The sequence below is a fragment of the Dendropsophus ebraccatus genome, chromosome 10 (genome assembly GCF_027789765.1).
Source record: "Dendropsophus ebraccatus isolate aDenEbr1 chromosome 10, aDenEbr1.pat, whole genome shotgun sequence".
In the NCBI taxonomy this organism is placed as follows: domain Eukaryota; kingdom Metazoa; phylum Chordata; class Amphibia; order Anura; family Hylidae; genus Dendropsophus; species Dendropsophus ebraccatus.
Genome location: NC_091463.1, coordinates 105,178,074 through 105,197,570, shown reverse-complemented (window position 1 = coordinate 105,197,570; position 19,497 = coordinate 105,178,074). Strand labels below are relative to the sequence as shown.

The 19,497-nt window shown below is 43.0% G+C and overlaps 1 protein-coding gene across 5 annotated transcripts in view; it reads left to right on the top strand.

Annotated features, from left to right (window-relative positions):
• DIAPH2 (diaphanous related formin 2) overlaps positions 1-19,497 on the top strand; it is a 984,664-nt gene that overhangs the window by 33,506 nt on the left and 931,661 nt on the right. For 4 of the 5 annotated variants that reach the window (XM_069985740.1, XM_069985739.1, XM_069985743.1 and 1 more), the window contains exons 2-3: positions 15,935-15,967; positions 17,369-17,545. In XM_069985740.1, coding sequence (XP_069841841.1) covers positions 15,935-15,967; positions 17,369-17,545 — 210 coding nt within the window. The remainder of the gene's footprint in view (positions 1-15,934; positions 15,968-17,368; positions 17,546-19,497) is intronic. The other variant, XM_069985741.1, reaches the window with a different exon arrangement.

Below are 19,497 nucleotides of genomic sequence, written 5' to 3'. Positions count from 1 at the left end.
ATGAGCCTTCCATTATATATTCTGCACTAGCGATCCGTATACGGCTGTCCTCTCCTACTGAGGCACCGTGTATAGATATGACTCCAGTCATAGCGCCCCCTAGTGTGGGAACCATGGGCGGAGTCATTACAGAGTCGTCAGATCACCGCATTCCTTCCCGTAATTTCCTCCATATCCCTCTCTACCAAGAAGAAGGTGGAGAGAGCGGAGTAGTTGTCTGACATGATGGCTCCCGGGCCGGCTGCACCGACGTCTCTTATCCCAATGGGTTTTCTTAACTTTTACTTGGGAAAATTAAAGCTTCATTTTAATTTCCTAATGATATTTCATTGTAATTAGCTGCGGTATTATTCATGCCCCATCCACATGGCTGCAGGAAGCCGGGAGCGTATACCGCACATCAGAGCGAGAGACGCCAATGCAGCCCGGATTACAGCAACGTATACAGGAAGAATTATCTCTAGGAACTGCTGAGAGACATCTACACCGACCCCGATCCAGCACCGCCAGCATACAGCCTGTATATACCTCTATATAGGAGCTGTATTATAGTAGTATATTCCTGTATATAGGAGCAGTATTATAGTAGTATATTCCTGTATATAGGAGCAGTATTATAGTAGTTATATTCCTGTATATAGGAGCAGTATTATAGTAGTATATTCCTGTATATAGGGGACAGTATTATAGTAGTTATATTCCTTTATATAGGGGGCAGTATTATAGTAGTATATTCCTGTATATAGGAGCAGTATTATAGTAGTTATATCCCTGTATATAGGGGCAGTATTATAGTAGTTATATCCCTGTATATAGGAGCAGTATTATAGTAGTTATATTCCTGTATATAGGAGCAGTATTATAGTAGTTATATTCCTGTATATAGGAGCAGTATTATAGTAGTATATTCCTGTATATAGGAGCAGTATTATAGTAGTTATATCCCTGTATATAGGAGCAGTATTATAGTAGTTATATCCCTGTATATAGGAGGAGTATTATAGTAGTATATTCCTGTATATAGGAGCAGTATTATAGTAGTTATATTCCTGTATATAGGAGCAGTATTATAGTAGTTATATTCCTGTATATAGGAGCAGTATTATAGTAGTTATATTCCTGTATATAGGAGCAGTATTATAGTAGTTATATTCCTGTATATAGGAGCAGTATTATAGTAGTTATATCCCTGTATATAGGGGGCAGTATTATAGTAGTTATATTCCTGTATATAGGAGCAGTATTATAGGTAGTTATATTCCTGTATATAGGGGGCAGTATTATAGTAGTTATATTCCTGTATGTAGGAGCAGTATTATAGTAGTTATATCCCTGTATATAGGAGCAGTATTATAGTAGTTATATTCCTGTATATAGGAGCAGTATTATAGTAGTATATTCCTGTATAAAGGGGCAGTATTATAGTAGTTATATTCCTGTATATAGGAGCAGTATTATAGTAGTATATTCCTGTATATAGGGGGCAGTATTATAGTAGTATATTCCTGTATATAGGAGCAGTATTATAGTAGTATATTCCTGTATATAGGAGCAGTATTATAGTAGTTATATTCCTGTATATAGGAGCAGTATTATAGTAGTATATTCCTGTATATAGGAGCAGTATTATAGTAGTATATTCCTGTATATAGGGGGCAGTATTATAGTAGTTATATCCCTGTATATAGGAGCAGTATTATAGTAGTATATCCCTGTATATAGGAGCAGTATTATAGTAGTTATATGCCTGTATATAGGGAGCAGTATTATAGTAGTTATATGCCTGTATATAGGAGCAGTATTATAGTAGTATATTCCTGTATATAGGAGCAGTATTATAGTAGTTATATCCCTGTATATAGGAGCAGTATTATAGTAGTATATTCCTGTATATAGGAGCAGTATTATAGTAGTATATTCCTGTATATAGGGGGCAGTATTATAGTAGTATATTCCGGTATATAGGAGCAGTATTATAGTAGTATATTCCTGTATATAGGAGCAGTATTATAGTAGTTATATTCCTGTATATAGGAGCAGTATTATAGTAGTTATATCCCTGTATATAGGAGCAGTATTATAGTAGTTATATCCCTGTATATAGGAGCAGTATTATAGTAGTTATATTCCTGTATATAGGAGCAGTATTATAGTAGTTATATTCCTGTATATAGGAGCAGTATTATAGTAGTATATTCCTGTATATAGGAGCAGTATTATAGTAGTATATTCCTGTATATAGGAGCAGTATTATAGTAGTATATTCCTGTATATAGGAGCAGTATTATAGTAGTTATATTCATGTATATAGGGAGCAGTATTATAGTAGTTATATTCCTGTATATAGGAGCAGTATTATAGTAGTTATATCCCTGTATATAGGAGCAGTATTATAGTAGTATATCCCTGTATATAGGAGCAGTATTATAGTAGTATATTCCTGTATATAGGAGCAGCATTATAGTAGTATATTCCTGTATATAGGAGCAGTATTATAGTAGTATATTCCTGTATATAGGAGCAGTATTATAGTAGTTATATTCATGTATATAGGGAGCAGTATTATAGTAGTTATATTCCTGTATATAGGAGCAGTACTATAGTAGTTATATTCCTGTATATAGGAGCAGTATTATGGTAGTTATATCCCAGTATATAGGAGCAGTATTATAGTAGTATATTCCTGTATATAGGAGCAGTATTATAGTAGTTATATTCCTGTGTATAGGGAGCAGTATTATAGTAGTTATATTCCTGTATATAGGGGCAGTATTATAGTGGTATATTCCTGTATATAGGAGCAGTATTATAGTGGTATATTCCTGTATATAGGAGCAGTATTATAGTAGTTATATTCCTGTATATAGGAGCAGTATTATAGTAGTATATTCCTGTATATAGGAGCAGTATTATAGTAGTTATATCCCTGTATATAGGGGGCAGTATTATAGTAGTTATATCCCTGTATATAGGAGCAGTATTATAGTAGTATATCCCTGTATATAGGGAGCAGTATTATAGTAGTAAATTCATGTATATAGGAGCAGTATTATAGTAGTTATATTCCTGTATATAGGAACAGTATTATAGTAGTTATATTCCTGTATATAGCAGTATTATAGAAGTTATATTCCTGTATATAGGAGCAGTATTAACCCCTTAAGGACAGAGCCTGAAATGGCCTTAAGGACAGAGACAAATTTTATGAATTTGACCAGTGTCACTTTAGTCATTAATAACTTCGGGATGCTTTTACCTATCCGGCTGATTCTGAGATTGTTTTCTCGTGACATATTGTACTTTACATTTCTGGTAAATTGGAGTCGATACTTATAACGAATCTTTATGAAAAAACCCCAAATAATGTGAAAAAATGCATTTTTCCAACTTTAAACCTTTTCTGCTTATACAGAAAATGGTTATACCACATAAATTATATATTAAATAGCATTAGCAACATGTCTACTTTATGTTGGCAGCATTTATTAAACGATTTTTCATTTTTTTTAGACGATAGGAAGCTTAAAACATTAGCAGCAAATTTCCAAATTTTCAGTAAAATTTCAAAATCAGATATTTTTAGGGACCTGTTCAGGTTTAAAGTGTATTTGAGGGGCCTGTATGTTAGAAAGCCCCACAAAGCACCCCATTTCAGAAACTGCACCCCCCAAACTCTGCAAAAGCACATCCAGAAAGTGTTTAACCCTTTAGGGGAGTCACAGAAATAAAAGCTAAGTGTGTAAGAAATTTGAAAATTTTAATTTTCTGTGCAGAGATTTTATTGTAATCCAATATTTTTCATAATTATAAACCTATTACCAGAGAAATGCACCCCAATAATTATTGCCCCGTTTCTGCAGTTTATAGAAATACCCCATATGTGGCCCTATTGCGCTATTTGACGCAACCACAAGCCTCAGATATAAGGGAACGCCTAGTGAATTTCAATGGCTCCGTTATATTTGGTCATTTTTGACTGTACCACTTCAGGTTGGCAGAGGCTCTGGGGTGCCAAAACCTAAAAAACACCCCTAAAGGGACACCATGTAGAAAACTACACCCCTCAAGGAATGTAACAAGGGGTGCGGTGAGCATCTGGACCCCACAGGTGATTCACAGATTTTCCGAACAATATGGCATGAAAAAAGAAAAATTTATTTTTTACACTAAAACGTTGTTCTAGCCTTCAATTTTTCATTTTCTTAAAGGGATAAGAGGAAAAAAAAGACACAAAATGTGTAGCGCAGTTTCTCCCGAGTACGGAAATACCCCACATGTGGCGATAAAGTGCCAAGGGGGCGCAGGACGAGCCTCCAAAGGGAAGGAGCGCCAATTGGATTTTGGAAGCTGAAATTCACTGGAATGGATTTCAAGGGCCATGTCGCATTTACAGAGCCCTCGTGCTGCCAAAACACTGGAAACCCCCCACAAGTGACCCCATTCTGGAAACTACACCCCTCAAGGAATCTAACAAGGGGCACAGTGAGCATATGGACCCCACTGGTGACGGGCACAAATGTGGAACAATGTGACGTAAAAGTAAAAAATTTCATTTTTTTACTTTCATGGCACAAATGTGCCCGTCATCAAGGGGTACATATCCTCACTGCACCCCCTGTTAGATTCCCTGAGGGGTGCAGTTTCCAGAATGGGGTCACTTGTGGGGGGTTTCCAGTGTTTTGGCAGCACGAGGGCTCTGTAAATGCGACATGGCGTTCATCAACCATTCTAGCCAAATCCAACCTCCAAAATCCGAATGGCGCTCCTTCCCTTTGGAGGCTTGCCCTGCGCCCACATGGCGCTTTATGTCCACATGTGGGGTATTTACGGACTCGGGGGAAATTGCTCTACACATATTGTGTGTTTTTTTTCTCTTTTAACCCCTTGTGAAAATGATAAATTCAAGGCTAAACCAACATTATAGTGTAAAAAATGTAATATTTCATTTTCACGCCACATTGTTCCACATTTGTGCCCGTCACCAGTGGGGTCCATATGCTCACTACACCCCTTGTTACATTCCCTGAGGGGTGTAGTTTCCATAATGGGGTCACTTGTGGGGAGTTTCAACTGTCTTGGCAACACAGGGGCCTTTTGAATGCAACATGGCCCCTCGAAATCCATTCCATCCAAATCCAGCCTTCAAAAACGAAATGGCGCTCCTTCCCTTCGGAGGCTTACCCTGCACCCGAATGGCGCTTTATGTACACATGTGGGGTATTTCCATACTCAGGGGAAATTGCTCTACACATTTATTGTTTTTTTTTTATCTTTTAGCCCCTTGTGAAAATGAAAAAATCATGACGATTAATGATTTAGAGTAAAAGTTTTACAAAAATTACACTAAATGTTGGTCTAGCCTTGATTTTTTCCATTTCCACAAGGGGTTAAAAAAGAAAATGAACACAAAATGTGTAGGGTAGTTTCCCCTGAGTACGAAAATACCCCACATGTGGATATAATGTGCCATATGGGCACAGGGCAAGCCACCAAAGGGACAGAGCGCCATTTAGAGGCTGGAATGGAGGATGGAGGCCATGTCGCAATTACAAAGCTCCTGTGCTGCCAGGTCAGTAGAAACCCCCGACAAGTGACCCCATTCTGGAAACTACACCCCATAAGGAATCTAACAAGGGGTATAGTGAGGATATGGACCCCACTGGTGACAGTCACTTACGTAGAACATGTGCCGAGAAAATAAAAAATACAATTTTTTTCATTTTCACGTCCCAAATGTGGCCGTCACCAGGGGGCCATATCCCCGCTGCCCCCCTTGTTAGATTCCTTATGGGGTGTAGTTTCCAGAATGGGGTCACTTGTGGGGGGTTTCTACTGCCCTGGCCGCACAGAGGCTTTGTAATTGCATCATGGCATCCTCTAATGGGAATGGCGGCCATACCTATTTAGCTGGGGAAAAGGGACAATTCTAATTTATTTGGGGGTATTAGGCCAATTATTAGTTTATAAGGTTGGAAATGACAGGTGTCCATCAAATTCAACCTGTGTTGATCCAGAGGAAGGCAAAAAACCCTCGTGAGGCAGACGACAGTAGCCTCATCACAGGGGAAAATTTCCTTCCCGACTCCATAATGGCGATCAGAATAATCCCTGGATCAACGTGACCCCTGAAATAGGAATAAGGGACAGAATTTAGATAATGTAGAACCCCAGTGACGTGTGGTGCGCCTTGGAGCGATCCAGTATGCAGAGGGCGGGGGGATCAGGACAGGTGTCACACTGGTAAATGTTGTCCTTCCTGATCCCCCTGTTACCCCACACTCTGCACTTCTTCTGGGGTCTCCCGTTCTCCAGTGTGGGGGACGTCACCTGGAAAATGTTGTCCTGGTGCGATACGGGGTCCTTCATATCCAGAAGTGCTGGGTCCGCTCCATGGCTGCTAAATATTAGGGCTCTATTACTACTTCTGATATGTTCGGATCGTGCCGCAAGCTACAGGGCAGCGAGGGACCGGAAGAGGGGGCGCTGGTATAAAGGTTATCCCCGTACAGGTGGTGACCTTTATCCAGCAGTGGGAAGATCAGTTCCCGGACGATCTTCCCACTTGTTCCGAGGATGGGGGGGGGAGGGGGCATCTGGGGACTGGATTCGGGTGTCCCTTCCTACATACACTCTAAGGGTACATGCACACTGCGGAATCGCGACAGATAACCCTTTGTGCATTCCGCAGTTGGCACCCACCGGCGGACTGATGCAGGCGCACGTCTCCGTCCGTCATAGACTCCATTCTATGCACGGGCGGATTCCGCTCTCCGTCCAACGTATTCATTCTTTGGATGGACGACGGAATCCGCCCGTGCATAGAATGGAGTCTATGACACGGGTAGAGACATGCGCCCGCATCAGTCCGCCGGCGGGTGCCAGCTGCGGAATGCACGAAGGGTTATCCTTCGCCATTCCGCAGTGTGCACATACCCTAAATCTGTAAGTGTACCCTGAGGTACGCTCACAGAGTTTGGAGAATTTCACGCCATACCGTGATCTCTTATTGGGATGGTACTGGCGGAAAAGACGTGTCTGGGGGGGGGCAGCATACGCTACGCTACGCTACTCCCAGACACGTCACTGGATGATGAGGAGGATGAGGATGAATGGAGTAAAGAAGGATCCCCCCCATTCATCCTCACTGGCTGGTTCGGTGTCGGAGGCAATAATAACGTATGCGTCCGACACCGAAAACACCCTGGGGGCCATCTTTATACGGGGATTGGTATATGGGGTATGTAGTGGTGTAGTCTCAAACTTTATTCAATGTAGTGTGGTGTAATGTAGTGTTTTTTACGTGTTTTTTTTACAGTAAGTATAAAAAAAAACCTACGCCGACAAAGGAGTTGCTGATAAATGTCGCACTTATGTGCGGCACTTATCAGCAGACTGTGGCAGTAGGATATAGAAAAAAAACACCCTACGCCAAAAAGGAGGAGTTGCTGATTAGCAGCGCACTTTCGTGCGATGCTGATCAACACTCAGCGGCGATAGGGTGCGGAAAATAGAAAAAAAAAAAATTTGGAAAAAAAAAAAAACTTTTTCTACATTCTGAACATCCCTGTAGCTGCTGATAAGTGTATTACACATATCAGCCGCTAGAGGGCAGCAGAGCGCAAAATCCGGAAAATGACGAGGCTGGAGCCGAAAGAAGGCGACTGGGACCGCCGGAAAGACCCGAAGACCGAACGGAATGACGGAGGACGCCGCGAACCCGGAAGACGCCGATCAGGACCCCGGGAAAGGTGAGTAATGTACAAATACCTGCTCTGGACCCCTCAGCTACCTAGCTGAGGGGTCCAGGGCAGGTATTTATTATTTTGTGGGACTCTGATCGCCGTGCCACCGGCCCGATCGCCGTGAACGGCCGGCCGTTCACGGCGATCGGGCCGGTGGCACGGTGACCACCATTACTTTTTACAGTAATGGCGGTCGGTGCCGTCCTCGGACAGCACCGACCGCCATTTTTTTCCGGGTCATCGAGTCACCGATGACCCGGAAAGGTTCCGATCGCCGCTATTGGCTGATCTGAATTGATCAGCCTATAGCGGCGATCGTAAGCACGGGGGGTGTTAACCACCCCCCGTGCCGTGAAGCTAAGATGGCCTGCTATGATTTATAGCAGGCCATCTTCCCCGATCGCTGTGTGCGAACACGCAGCGATCGGGGAAACATCGGGCGTAAATTTACGCCCTGATGCGCCAAGTACCAGGGCGCGAGGGCGTAAGTTTACACCCGATGTCGTTAAGGGGTTATAGTAGTTATCTCCCTGTATATAGGAGCAGTATTATAGTAGTATATTCCTGTATATAGGGGCAGTATTATAGTAGTTATATTCCTGTATATAGGAGCAGTATTATAGTAGTTATCTCCCTGTATATAGGAGCAGTATTATAGTAGTATATCCCTGTATATAGGAGCAGTATTATAGTAGTATATTCCTGTATATAGGGGCAGTATTATAGTAGTTATCTCCCTGTATATAGGAGCAGTATTATAGTAGTTATATTTCTGTATATAGGGGCAGTATTATAGTAGTTATATTCCTGTATATAGGAGCAGTATTATAGTAGTTATATCCCTGTATATAGGAGCAGTATTATAGTAGGTATATTCCTGTGTATAGGAGCAGTGTTATAGTAGTATATCCCTGTATATAGGAGCAGTATTATAGTAGTTATATTCCTGTATATAGGAGCAGTATTATAGTAGTATATTCCTGTATATAGGAGCAGTATTATAGTAGTTATATTCCTGTATATAGGAGCAGTATTATAGTAGTTATATCCCTGTATATAGGAGCAGTATTACAGTAGTTATCTCCCTGTATATAGGAGCAGTATTACAGTAGTTATATTCCTGTATATAGGAGCAGTATTATAGTAGTTATATCCCTGTATATAGGAGCAGTATTATAGTAGTATATCCCTGTATATAGGGGGCAGTATTATAGTAGTTATATCCCTGTATACAGGAGCAGTATTATAGTAGTTATACCCCTGTATATAGGAGCAGTATTATAGTAGTATATTCCTGTATATAGGGGCAGTATTATAGTAGTTATCTCCCTGTATATAGGGGGCAGTATTATAGTAGTATATTCCTGTATATAGGAGCAGTATTATAGTAGTTATATTCCTGTATATAGGAGCAGTATTATAGTAGTATATTCCTGTATATAGGGGCAGTATTATAGTAGTATATTCCTGTATATAGGAGCAGTATTATAGTAGTTATATTCCTGTATATAGGAGCAGTATTATAGTAGTATATTCCTGTATATAGGGGCAGTATTATAGTAGTTATCTCCCTGTATATAGGGGGCAGTATTATAGTAGTATATTCCTGTATATAGGGGGCAGTATTATAGTAGTTATATTCCTGTATATAGGAGCAGTATTATAGTAGTTATATTCCTGTATATAGGGAGCAGTATTATAGTAGTATATTCCTGTATATAGGAGCAGTATTATAGTAGTTATATTCCTGTATATAGGAGCAGTATTATAGTAGTTATATTCCTGTATATAGGAGCAGTATTATAGTAGTTATATTCCTGTATATAGGAGCAGTATTATAGTAGTATATTCCTGTATACAGGGAGCAGTATTATAGTAGTATATTCCTGTATATAGGGGGCAGTATTATAGTAGTATATTCCTGTATATAGGAGCAGTATTATAGTAGTAATATCCCTGTATATAGGAGCAGTATTATAGTAGTTATATCCCTGTATATAGGAGCAGTATTATAGTAGTATATTCCTGTATATAGGAGCAGTATTATAGTAGTATATTCCTGTATATAGGAGCAGTATTATAGTAGTATATTCCTGTATATAGGAGCAGTATTATAGTAGTATATCCCTGTATATAGGAGCAGTATTATAGTAGTATATCCCTGTATATAGGAGCAGTATTATAGTAGTTATATCCCTGTATATAGGAGCAGTATTATAGTAGTTATATCCCTGTATATAGGAGCAGTATTATAGTAGTTATATTCCTGTATATAGGAGCAGTATTATAGTAGTTATATCCCTGTATATAGGAGCAGTATTATAGTAGTATATTCCTGTATATAGGGGGCAGTATTATAGTAGTATATTCCTGTATATAGGAGCAGTATTATAGTAGTAATATCCCTGTATATAGGAGCAGTATTATAGTAGTTATATCCCTGTATATAGGGGCAGTATTATAGTAGTATATCCCTGTATATAGGAGCAGTATTATAGTAGTTATATCCCTGTATATAGGAGCAGTATTATAGTAGTTATATCCCTGTATATAGGAGCAGTATTATAGTAGTTATATTCCTGTATATAGGAGCAGTAATATAGTAGTATATCCCTGTATATAGGAGCAGTATTATAGTAGTTATATTCCTGTATATAGGAGCAGTATTATAGTAGTTATATTCCTGTATATAGGAGCAGTATTATAGTAGTTATATTCCTGTATATAGGAGCAGTATTATAGTAGTTATATTCCTGTATATAGGAGCAGTATTATAGTAGTTATCTCCTTGTATATAGGGACCATTGTAAGGCTGGGTTCACACTACGTATATATCAGTCAGTATTGCGGTCCTCATATTGCAACCAAAACCAGGAGTGGATTAAAACCACAGAAAGGCTCTGTTTACACAATGGTGAAATTGAGTCGATGGCCGTCATATAACAGTAAATAACGGCCATTATTTCAATATAACAGCCGTTGTTTTAAGATAACAGCAAATATTTGCCATTATATGGCGGCCATCCACTCATTATGTGAACAGAGCCTTTCTGTGCTTTCAATCCACTCCCGGTTTTGGTTGCTATGGTGTGTCGCTGTCAGGATGTCTCTCTATTGCGTTAGTTACGGTGATATTTTTGTGTATAGAATGTTTCCCATTGATGAATGATTCTTATTCTTCCTTTTTGTCTGAAATGGCTGATCCCAAAAATCTGACTTTCAGGTCGGGCACTTTAGATAATTGACAGAAGATCTGGAGGGTTTGATAATCTGCGGTCGCTGATACTTTGTAGCCGTCTGAGCTCGTCCTGTTATTAAAACAATCAGTGGCAATTTTCTAGCTATGAGAAGCATTGTTGCCGCCATGGCGCGGTGGTCTCTCCCGGTGAGGTCGCGCCATGTACTCGCCATTAATGATTTCCTTTCATCACTCCCTCACAATGTCGCAGCTTCTCCTTTCTAGTTTGACCTTCTGTGGGTTTTCCTGCCGGCCCCGGGTTACACGCTTTGTATTCCTGTATTCTTGGCCTCTTCTATGGTTCCTGATCAGGACATTGATGGTGAAGGTAGGAGAAGTGATGACCGGCTACTGGAGGGTGAGGAAAACGCGGGGCGGTGGTCAGGAGCGGTAACACCCACCCCCGGACACACGGGCTCCGGACCTTTGGTAGGACCAGAGTGAGGGGCAGGTGCGACGACAGAGAAGACAGAGTCCCACATAAACAATGCTGAACTGTATCTGAAAACTATCTTCAGTAAAATACAGAAAAGTAGCGGTGTATTGGTGATCAGTGATGGATGTGACAACAGCAGCTGAAGTGCGGGACTTTAGGAACACCTCGTACTCACGTTCCAATGACTCTCTTATCTGACCGCCTTCTGCCTCTCAGTCTCAGGGACCGCCCTGCGAGGTAGTACGAGTCCCGGGCCCCTGTCTCTGGGTGCAGATAACTAGTAGCAGTTTTCCTATGTAGTTAGAAGAGAGAGGCTTATTTGCATCTGTGCTCTACTGCGGATCAGTCCCACTACTTTTCTCTCTAGGGGTAACTGTGCTGAAGTGGGAATCCGCGGTGTAGGCAGGGGGCTGCTCCCGGAACTCGGTTACTCCAGGGTTGGGTTCTGCAGTGCTTGATTGCTGTAGTCTCTCACACTGGAACAGGAGTTAGCTGCACGGTACTGCAGTGGTGACATCACGGCTGCACAGTACAGCAGTGGTTAGCTTGGCGGATCAGTAACAAAGTGATGACATCATGACCACACAGTACTGTGGTAAGTAGGGACATTGTGGCGGCACAGTCCGCAGCAATGACATCATGACTGCACAGTTTGGCAGTAGTAAGCGGTGACATCATGGCGGCTCAGTACTGCAGCAGTGACATCATGGCTGCACAGTCCGCAGCGGTGACATCATGGCTGCACAGTCCGCAGCGGTGACATCATGGCTGCACAGTATGGCAGTGGTGAACGGTGACATCATGGCTGCACAGTACTGCAGCAGTGACATCATGGCTGCATAGTCCGCAGCGGTGACATCATGGCGGCTCAGTAGCGCAGCGATGATATGGTGGTTCAGTAGCGCATCGTTTCTGCTTATAAGTTGTATTTAAGGTATTAGGTTATATATTAGTCTGTATACAAGGTATTAGGTTATATATTAGGTTGTATACAGGGAATTAGGTTATATATTAGTCTGTATACAAGGTATTGGGTTATATATTAGGTTGTATACAAGGTATTAGGTTATATATTAGTCTGTATACAAGGTATTAGGTTATATATTAGGTTGTATACAAGGTATTAGGTTATATATTAGGTTGTATACAGGGAATTAGGTTATATATATTAGGTTGTGTACAGGGAATTAGGTTATATATATTAGGTTGTATACAAGGTATTAGGTTATATACAAGGTATTAGGTTGTATATTAGGCTGTATACAAGGTATTAGGATATATATTAGGTTGTATACAAGGTATTAGGTTATATATTAGTCTGTATACAAGGTATTAGGTTATATATTAGGTTGTATACAAGGTATTAGGTTATATATTAGGTTATATACAAGGTATTAGGTTATATATTAGGTTGTATACAAGGTATTAGGTTATATATTAGGTTGTATACAAGGTATTAGGTTATATATTAGGTTATATACAAGGTATTAGGTTATATATATTAGTCTGTATACAAGGTATTAGGTTATATATATTAGGTTGTATACAAGGTATTAGGTTATATATTAGTCTGTATACAAGGTATTAGGTTATATATTAGTCTGTATACAAGGTATTAGGTTATATATTAGTCTGTATACAAGGTATTAGGTTATATATTAGTCTGTATACAAGGTATTAGGTTATATATTAGTCTGTATACAAGGTATTAGGTGATATATATTAGGCTGTATACAAGGTATTAGGTTATATATTAGTCTGTATACAAGGTATTAGGTTATATATTAGTCTGTATACAAGGTATTAGGTTATATATTAGTCTGTATACAAGGTATTAGGTGATATATATTAGGCTGTATACAAGGTATTAGGTTATATATTAGTCTGTATACAAGGTATTAGGTTATATATTAGGTTGTATACAAGGTAGTAGGTTATATATATTAGTCTGTATACAAGGTATTAGGTTATATATTAGGTTGTATACAAGGTATTAGGTTATATATTAGTCTGTATACAAGGTATTAGGTTATATATTAGGTTGTATACAAGGTATTAGGTTATATATTAGGTTGTATACAAGGTTTAGTCTTGTACTTTGGTGGTAATTGAAGCCGTTTGTTTCATATCGTTCAGTAATGATTAAAATATAATTTAATTTTCTGTGAAATTGCAAAATAGAATTTATTGTGACATAATTAAGAAAGAGTCAATTACGGCCGATTGTAGAAGGGATCGGCGTCCGTTCCTTGCCGCATTACCTTGTATATTCGGAGTAATCAGACACGAGCCGGCTGGGATTCAGGAGAGGCTACATTAATTGTAAGTGCCATGAAGTGATCAGCTTACCCCCCGAGGCCTCACTCCGACCCCCCCGACTGCGCAGTCACACCAGATATTGTTTATGGGGGGGGGGAATATATAATGATATGGGGGGGGGGAATTGGTCAGGACCCTAATAACCCAAATATATATAAGGATACGGATGTACAGGGAGGGGAGTGGGGGAGACTCTAGTAAAGGAGTGGTGGGCTACAGACCGGGGACCCCCACCCGGACTGATCACAGTGCACAGGGCTCCCAGAAGGATATTTCCTTTTTATTACATTTTTTTTATTTAAACCTTTTTGGTGAGGAGGACTTTTCTCACTTTCCTTATAGAATAACCCCGACATCTCGTGGTCTCTAGGACCTAAAGCTGAGACTTCCTGTTGTGTCTGTGGTGATAAGAGGAGGCTGCAGTAAAGGGATCTGTACAGCATTGCAGCGTCATGTGACACCAGTAGATAGAGGAGACAATAAGAGCTCAGCCTCATCTCTTCACGGGTCACAGAGCATGCCCAGTAACATCTCCCAATCATGTCAGTGGGACAGCTCCTGTTTATTGTTGTCTGTGTCCATGGGGCTTGCTGTAAAGCTGATCACGAAGTACAAACAGTATATAGAACGTGGATCTGTATCTGGATCATTAGAAACAATTCCAGACAGGCTGTACATTCCCTCTAAACTTGCCATACACACAAGATGGCTGTCAGACAGACTTACACACATCTCGCCCGTCCTGTTCACAAAAGCCGATAAAATCCATTATGGCCGATTGGTAGATATCACGGGGGAACTATGAGCCCCCAAACATATTACATGGTCACACTCAAGAAGTGGAGCACTTACTATAGCTACCACTCCGATTCCAGTGCCCATAGCAACCACTCCGATTCCAGTGCCCATAGCAACCACTCCGATTCCAGTGCCCATAGCAACCACTCCGATTCCAATGCCCATAGCAACCACTCTGATTCCAGGTTTCATAACAACCATTCAGATTTCAGTGTCCTTTGCAACCACACTCCGGCTTTCATTATCCAGAGGCCATTTTGAAAATGAAAAAATCTGATTGCTATGGTAACTGCCCCACTCCCCTAGTGTAATTGCCCAATTACCCCATGGCGCTTTAGGATGGAGACAGCTCCTAGTTTAATGCTGTTAAGGTAATTTACCCAGTGAAGTAGTAGTATGGTCATTGCTCTTCACACAGGCGGCGAACAAGCACAAATCATCAGACTGAGGCCTAATGGAGGCTCCATCATGGATGAACCATCACTGTACACCTCGTGTGTGTGTGTGTATGTATGTATATATATATATATATATATATATATATATATATATATACATACAATCTGTGTACAAGGACCTGCCATACATCGGTCTGAGCTCTTCACCCCCCTCCGATAGCTTTATCAATTATAACAGCACAATTATTGATAGATCTAATGGATGATTGATGAATGATGATTGTTAATAAATGATGGTGATTGGTGATATGGATGATCGTTGATGATGTAGATGATTGGTGACGATTGATGATGATGATGTTCTTCCTCTCTGCACTATGTCCCCTCCCTGGTAATGTTGCCTCCTATATATAATAGGTACCATGTGATTGTACCTTTCTCTAATCTCTTCTGATACTAAAGGGGTTGTCTGTCGTTTGTCCATCATGGAGGGGGGGATCCCTTGTTCAGGACCCTCCTGTCCGTAGATTGCCATGTAATTCCTTGTTTCTCCTGTGGTGGCGCTGCAGACTGCCGCTGATCAATGGGGGGTGTTTGCAGCAGAGCATGCTGGGATTGGCTTATAGGTTTAGTGATGAGCAGACAGCCCCTTTAAGTAAATGTTGGTTTATGTTATGGGTTATTGGATGTTTTCTTATTAGAAAGATGTCGACTGATTATAAAGCCGATTATAGAATAAAAACCCTCAGTATGTCAGCAGGCCCAGGTGGGGGCTTGTCAGTATGTCCCCCCCCCCTCGCAGTATGAAGGTGCCGCCATGTCCAGAGGTCACTGAGGAGGAGACCCCACTTGGTTCTGCTGACTGGTCCCCCCGTCCATGGAAACGCCCTTTATAATTCGGCTTTACCATGGTGTTATGTATTTATTTGTTTTTTGTTTTTTTTTCTTCTACTTCTTTTTTTTTTTTTTTTAATGATTTTCCTTTTTTTGTTGGTTTTTATAGAACATTCAAATAAAAACGCTGGCAGACGATATGGTAAGATGAGCGTTGGCGTACGTTGCATGCCACTAACCCCCCCAATGATTCTGACGCATGTGACCGTGATGATTGTTCTCATACCCCACGCTCTCCCTAACGCTCTCCGCTTCTGTTGATCATTATATCTATAAGGAATCCTCCGGTTCCTCATTTTCTATCATTTCCTATAATTGGCTGTAAATGCATGCGCCTAAGTGGAAACTACTAATCCAATCTCATTGGCGACAATCTCCATAGTCCGCTCCTCACATGCTTGTCTCTGTAATAATCGCTCCATGTCACCATTGATGGCCGCACATTTACGAGAACACGCGGGCACAACGCTTGTGTCTATACAATCGCCCGCCGGGGCAGGGGGACACCCCGTGACAGCGCCATCCTGAGAGCCCTCCTGCCCAAACCTGGAAAACATCTAGAAATGCAAAAAGATTTTATGCAACATTTTCAGGGGAGATTTTATTAAAGGGCGAATTGAGGGATTATTATCCTGAGACAGAAAAAATATCAAATAAATAAGAAAACGTATAATGGAAGAGAAATTTATCCAGAAGTGACAACGCAAATGGAAGAAACGTCTTCACAAGATAAAGTCTAGAGACCAAGGAGACGACCGCCCCACCCCCATCCACTCCGCCGCAGTACACACTTATAGAGCGCTCGCCCCACCCCGCCGCAGTACACACTTAGAGTGCTCGCTGCAGTACACGTGTATAGAGCACTTGCCGCACCCCACCACAGTACACACGTATAGAGCGCTCGCCGCACCCCGCTGCAGTACACACGTATAGAGCGCTTGCCGCACCCCTCCGCAGTACACGTATAGAGCGCTCGCCGCACCCCACCACAGTACACACGTATAGAGCACTCGCCGCACCCCGCTGCAGTACACACGTATAGAGCGCTCGCCGCACCCCTCCGCAGTACACGTATAGAGCGCTTGCCGCACCCCTCCGCAGTACACGTATAGAGCGCTTGCCGCACCCCTCCGCAGTACACGTATAGAGCGCTCGCCGCACCCCGCTGCAGTACACACGTATAGAGCGCTCGCCGCACCCCTCCGCAGTACACGTATAGAGCGCTTGCCGCACCCCTCCGCAGTACACGTATAGAGCACTTGCCGCTCCCCACCACAGTACACACGTATAGAGCGCTTGCCGCACCCCTCCACAGTACACGTATAGAGCGCTTGCCGCACCCCTCCGCAGTACACGTATAGAGCGCTTGCCGCACCCCACCACAGTACACACGTATAGAGCGCTTGCCGCACCCCTCCGCAGTACACGTATAGAGCCGTCCCCATATCCAGCTATACAGATTGTGGTCACAGTATATATTATATATCACTTTCATCTGACAGTTTTTAACCTTTTTTTTTTACCTTTCTTCTTTTGCTTTTAGCGGGATCGGCTTACAAGTTTCAGAAAATCAGGGGTGAAGAAGGAGAAGCCGCTGATCCAGCACCCCACAGACCAGCAGGCGGCCGTTGCAGAGTTCCCGGCCCCGCAGCAGCTATTTGATGAACGCTCCTTGAATCTGTCAGAGAAAGAAATCATGGATCTGTTTGAGAAAATGATGGTGAGTTTGGTGGTCACGCCGCAGTACACACGGGATTGTCACGCTGACTACTGGAGGGGGGTCGGGCACAGACCCTGCGGACCCCCCCATCTGATGTGGGAGTCCCAGAGATGCTGTGCTGTGCCAGTCCCTTAGTGAGTGAATGGAGGGGGATGAGGGACCCCCATGCTTGTGACCAGTGGGAGACCAGCGGCAGGGGCCCCTATCAGTCAGATCCTGCAGCTGAACCCGTGGTCTGAACGTTTCTGCTGTATCTACTATGTCAGCGATATAGTAATAGGGTGGATCTACTGATCCTACCACGATGAGATGACTCTGCGGACTCTGGCCAAGTCTGTACAGGAGAAGCCGGCTTACTGTGTGTGAAGGCCGCTGGGAAGACTACATAGAAAATACCAGATTTATAAAAAATAACAATCTACATTATTTGGACGCTACATAAATCTGCTTTGCTGAAACATTTCCTCCTCTTTGATGGGGGGATTTCTATCTGTCGTACACAGTGGGAAGAGTCACCTGCGAGAGTACACAGCGGGAAGAGTCACCTGTGAGTGTACACGGCGGGAAGAGTCACCTGTGAGTGTACACGGCGGGAAGAGTCACCTGTGAGTGTACACGGCGGGAAGAGTCGCCTCCAAGAGTACACAGCGGAAAGAGTCGTCTGCGAGAGTACACGGCGGGGAGAGTCGTCTGCGAGAGTACACGGCGGGAAGAGTCACCTGCGAGAGTACACGGCGGGAAGAGTCACCTGTGAGTGTACACAGTGGGAAGAGTCGCCTGCGAGAGTACACAGTGGGAAGAGTCGCCTACGAGAGTACACAGTGGGAAGAGTCGCCTACGAGAGTACACGGCGGGAAGAGTCGCCTGCGAGAGTACACAGTGGGAAGAATCGCCTAAGAGAGTACACGGCGGGAAGAGTTGCCTGCAAGAGTACACAGTGGGAAGAGTCGCCTACGAGAGTACACGGCGGGAAGAGTCGCCTGCGAGAGTACACAGTGGGAAGAATCGCCTAAGAGAGTACACGGCGGGAAGAGTTGCCTGCAAGAGTACACAGTGGGAAGAATGGCCTAAGAGAGTACACGGCGGGAAGAGTCGCCTGCGAGAGTACACAGTGGGAAGAATCGCCTAAGAGGGTACACGGCGGGAAGAATGGCCTACGAGAGTACACAGTGGGAAGAATCGCCTGTGAGGGTACACAGTGTGAAGAGTCACCAGTGAGAGTACACGGCGGGAAGAGTCGTCTGTGAGAGTACACGGTGGGGAGAGTCGCCTGCAAGAGTACACGGCAGAAAGAGTCGTCTGCGAGAATACACGGCGGGAAGAGTCACCTCCAAGAGTACACGGCGGGAAGAGTCACCTGAGAGAGTACACGGTGGGGAGAGTCGCCTGCAAGAGTACACGGCAGAAAGAGTCGTCTGCGAGAATACACGGCGGGAAGAGTCACCTCCTAGAGTACACGGTGGGGAGAGTCGTCTGTGAGAGTACACGGCGGGAAGAGTCGCCGGCGAGAGTACACGGCGGGAAGAGTCGCCGGCGAGAGTACACTGCGGGAAGAGTCGCCGGCGAGAGTACACGGCGGGAAGAGTCGCCGGCGAGAGTACACGGCGGGAAGAGTCGCCGGCGAGAGTACACGGCGGGAAGAGTCGCCGGCGAGAGTACACGGCGGGAAGAGTCGCCGGCGAGAGTACACGGCGGGAAGAGTCGCCGGCGAGAGTACACGGCGGGAAGAGTCGCCGGCGAGAGTACACGGCGGGAAGAGTCGCCGGCGAGAGTACACGGCGGGAAGAGTCGCCGGCGAGAGTCATTATACAGTATAAATAGTCACATGACACATAAAAGAAACAGACAAGTAAAACACTGAATGTTTTGTTTGTTCTTTTATTGTGAATGAGAATTGATGGGGATGGTGTCGTCTTGTATGGTCAGGACTCGGGTGTCAGTGTCTATGATGT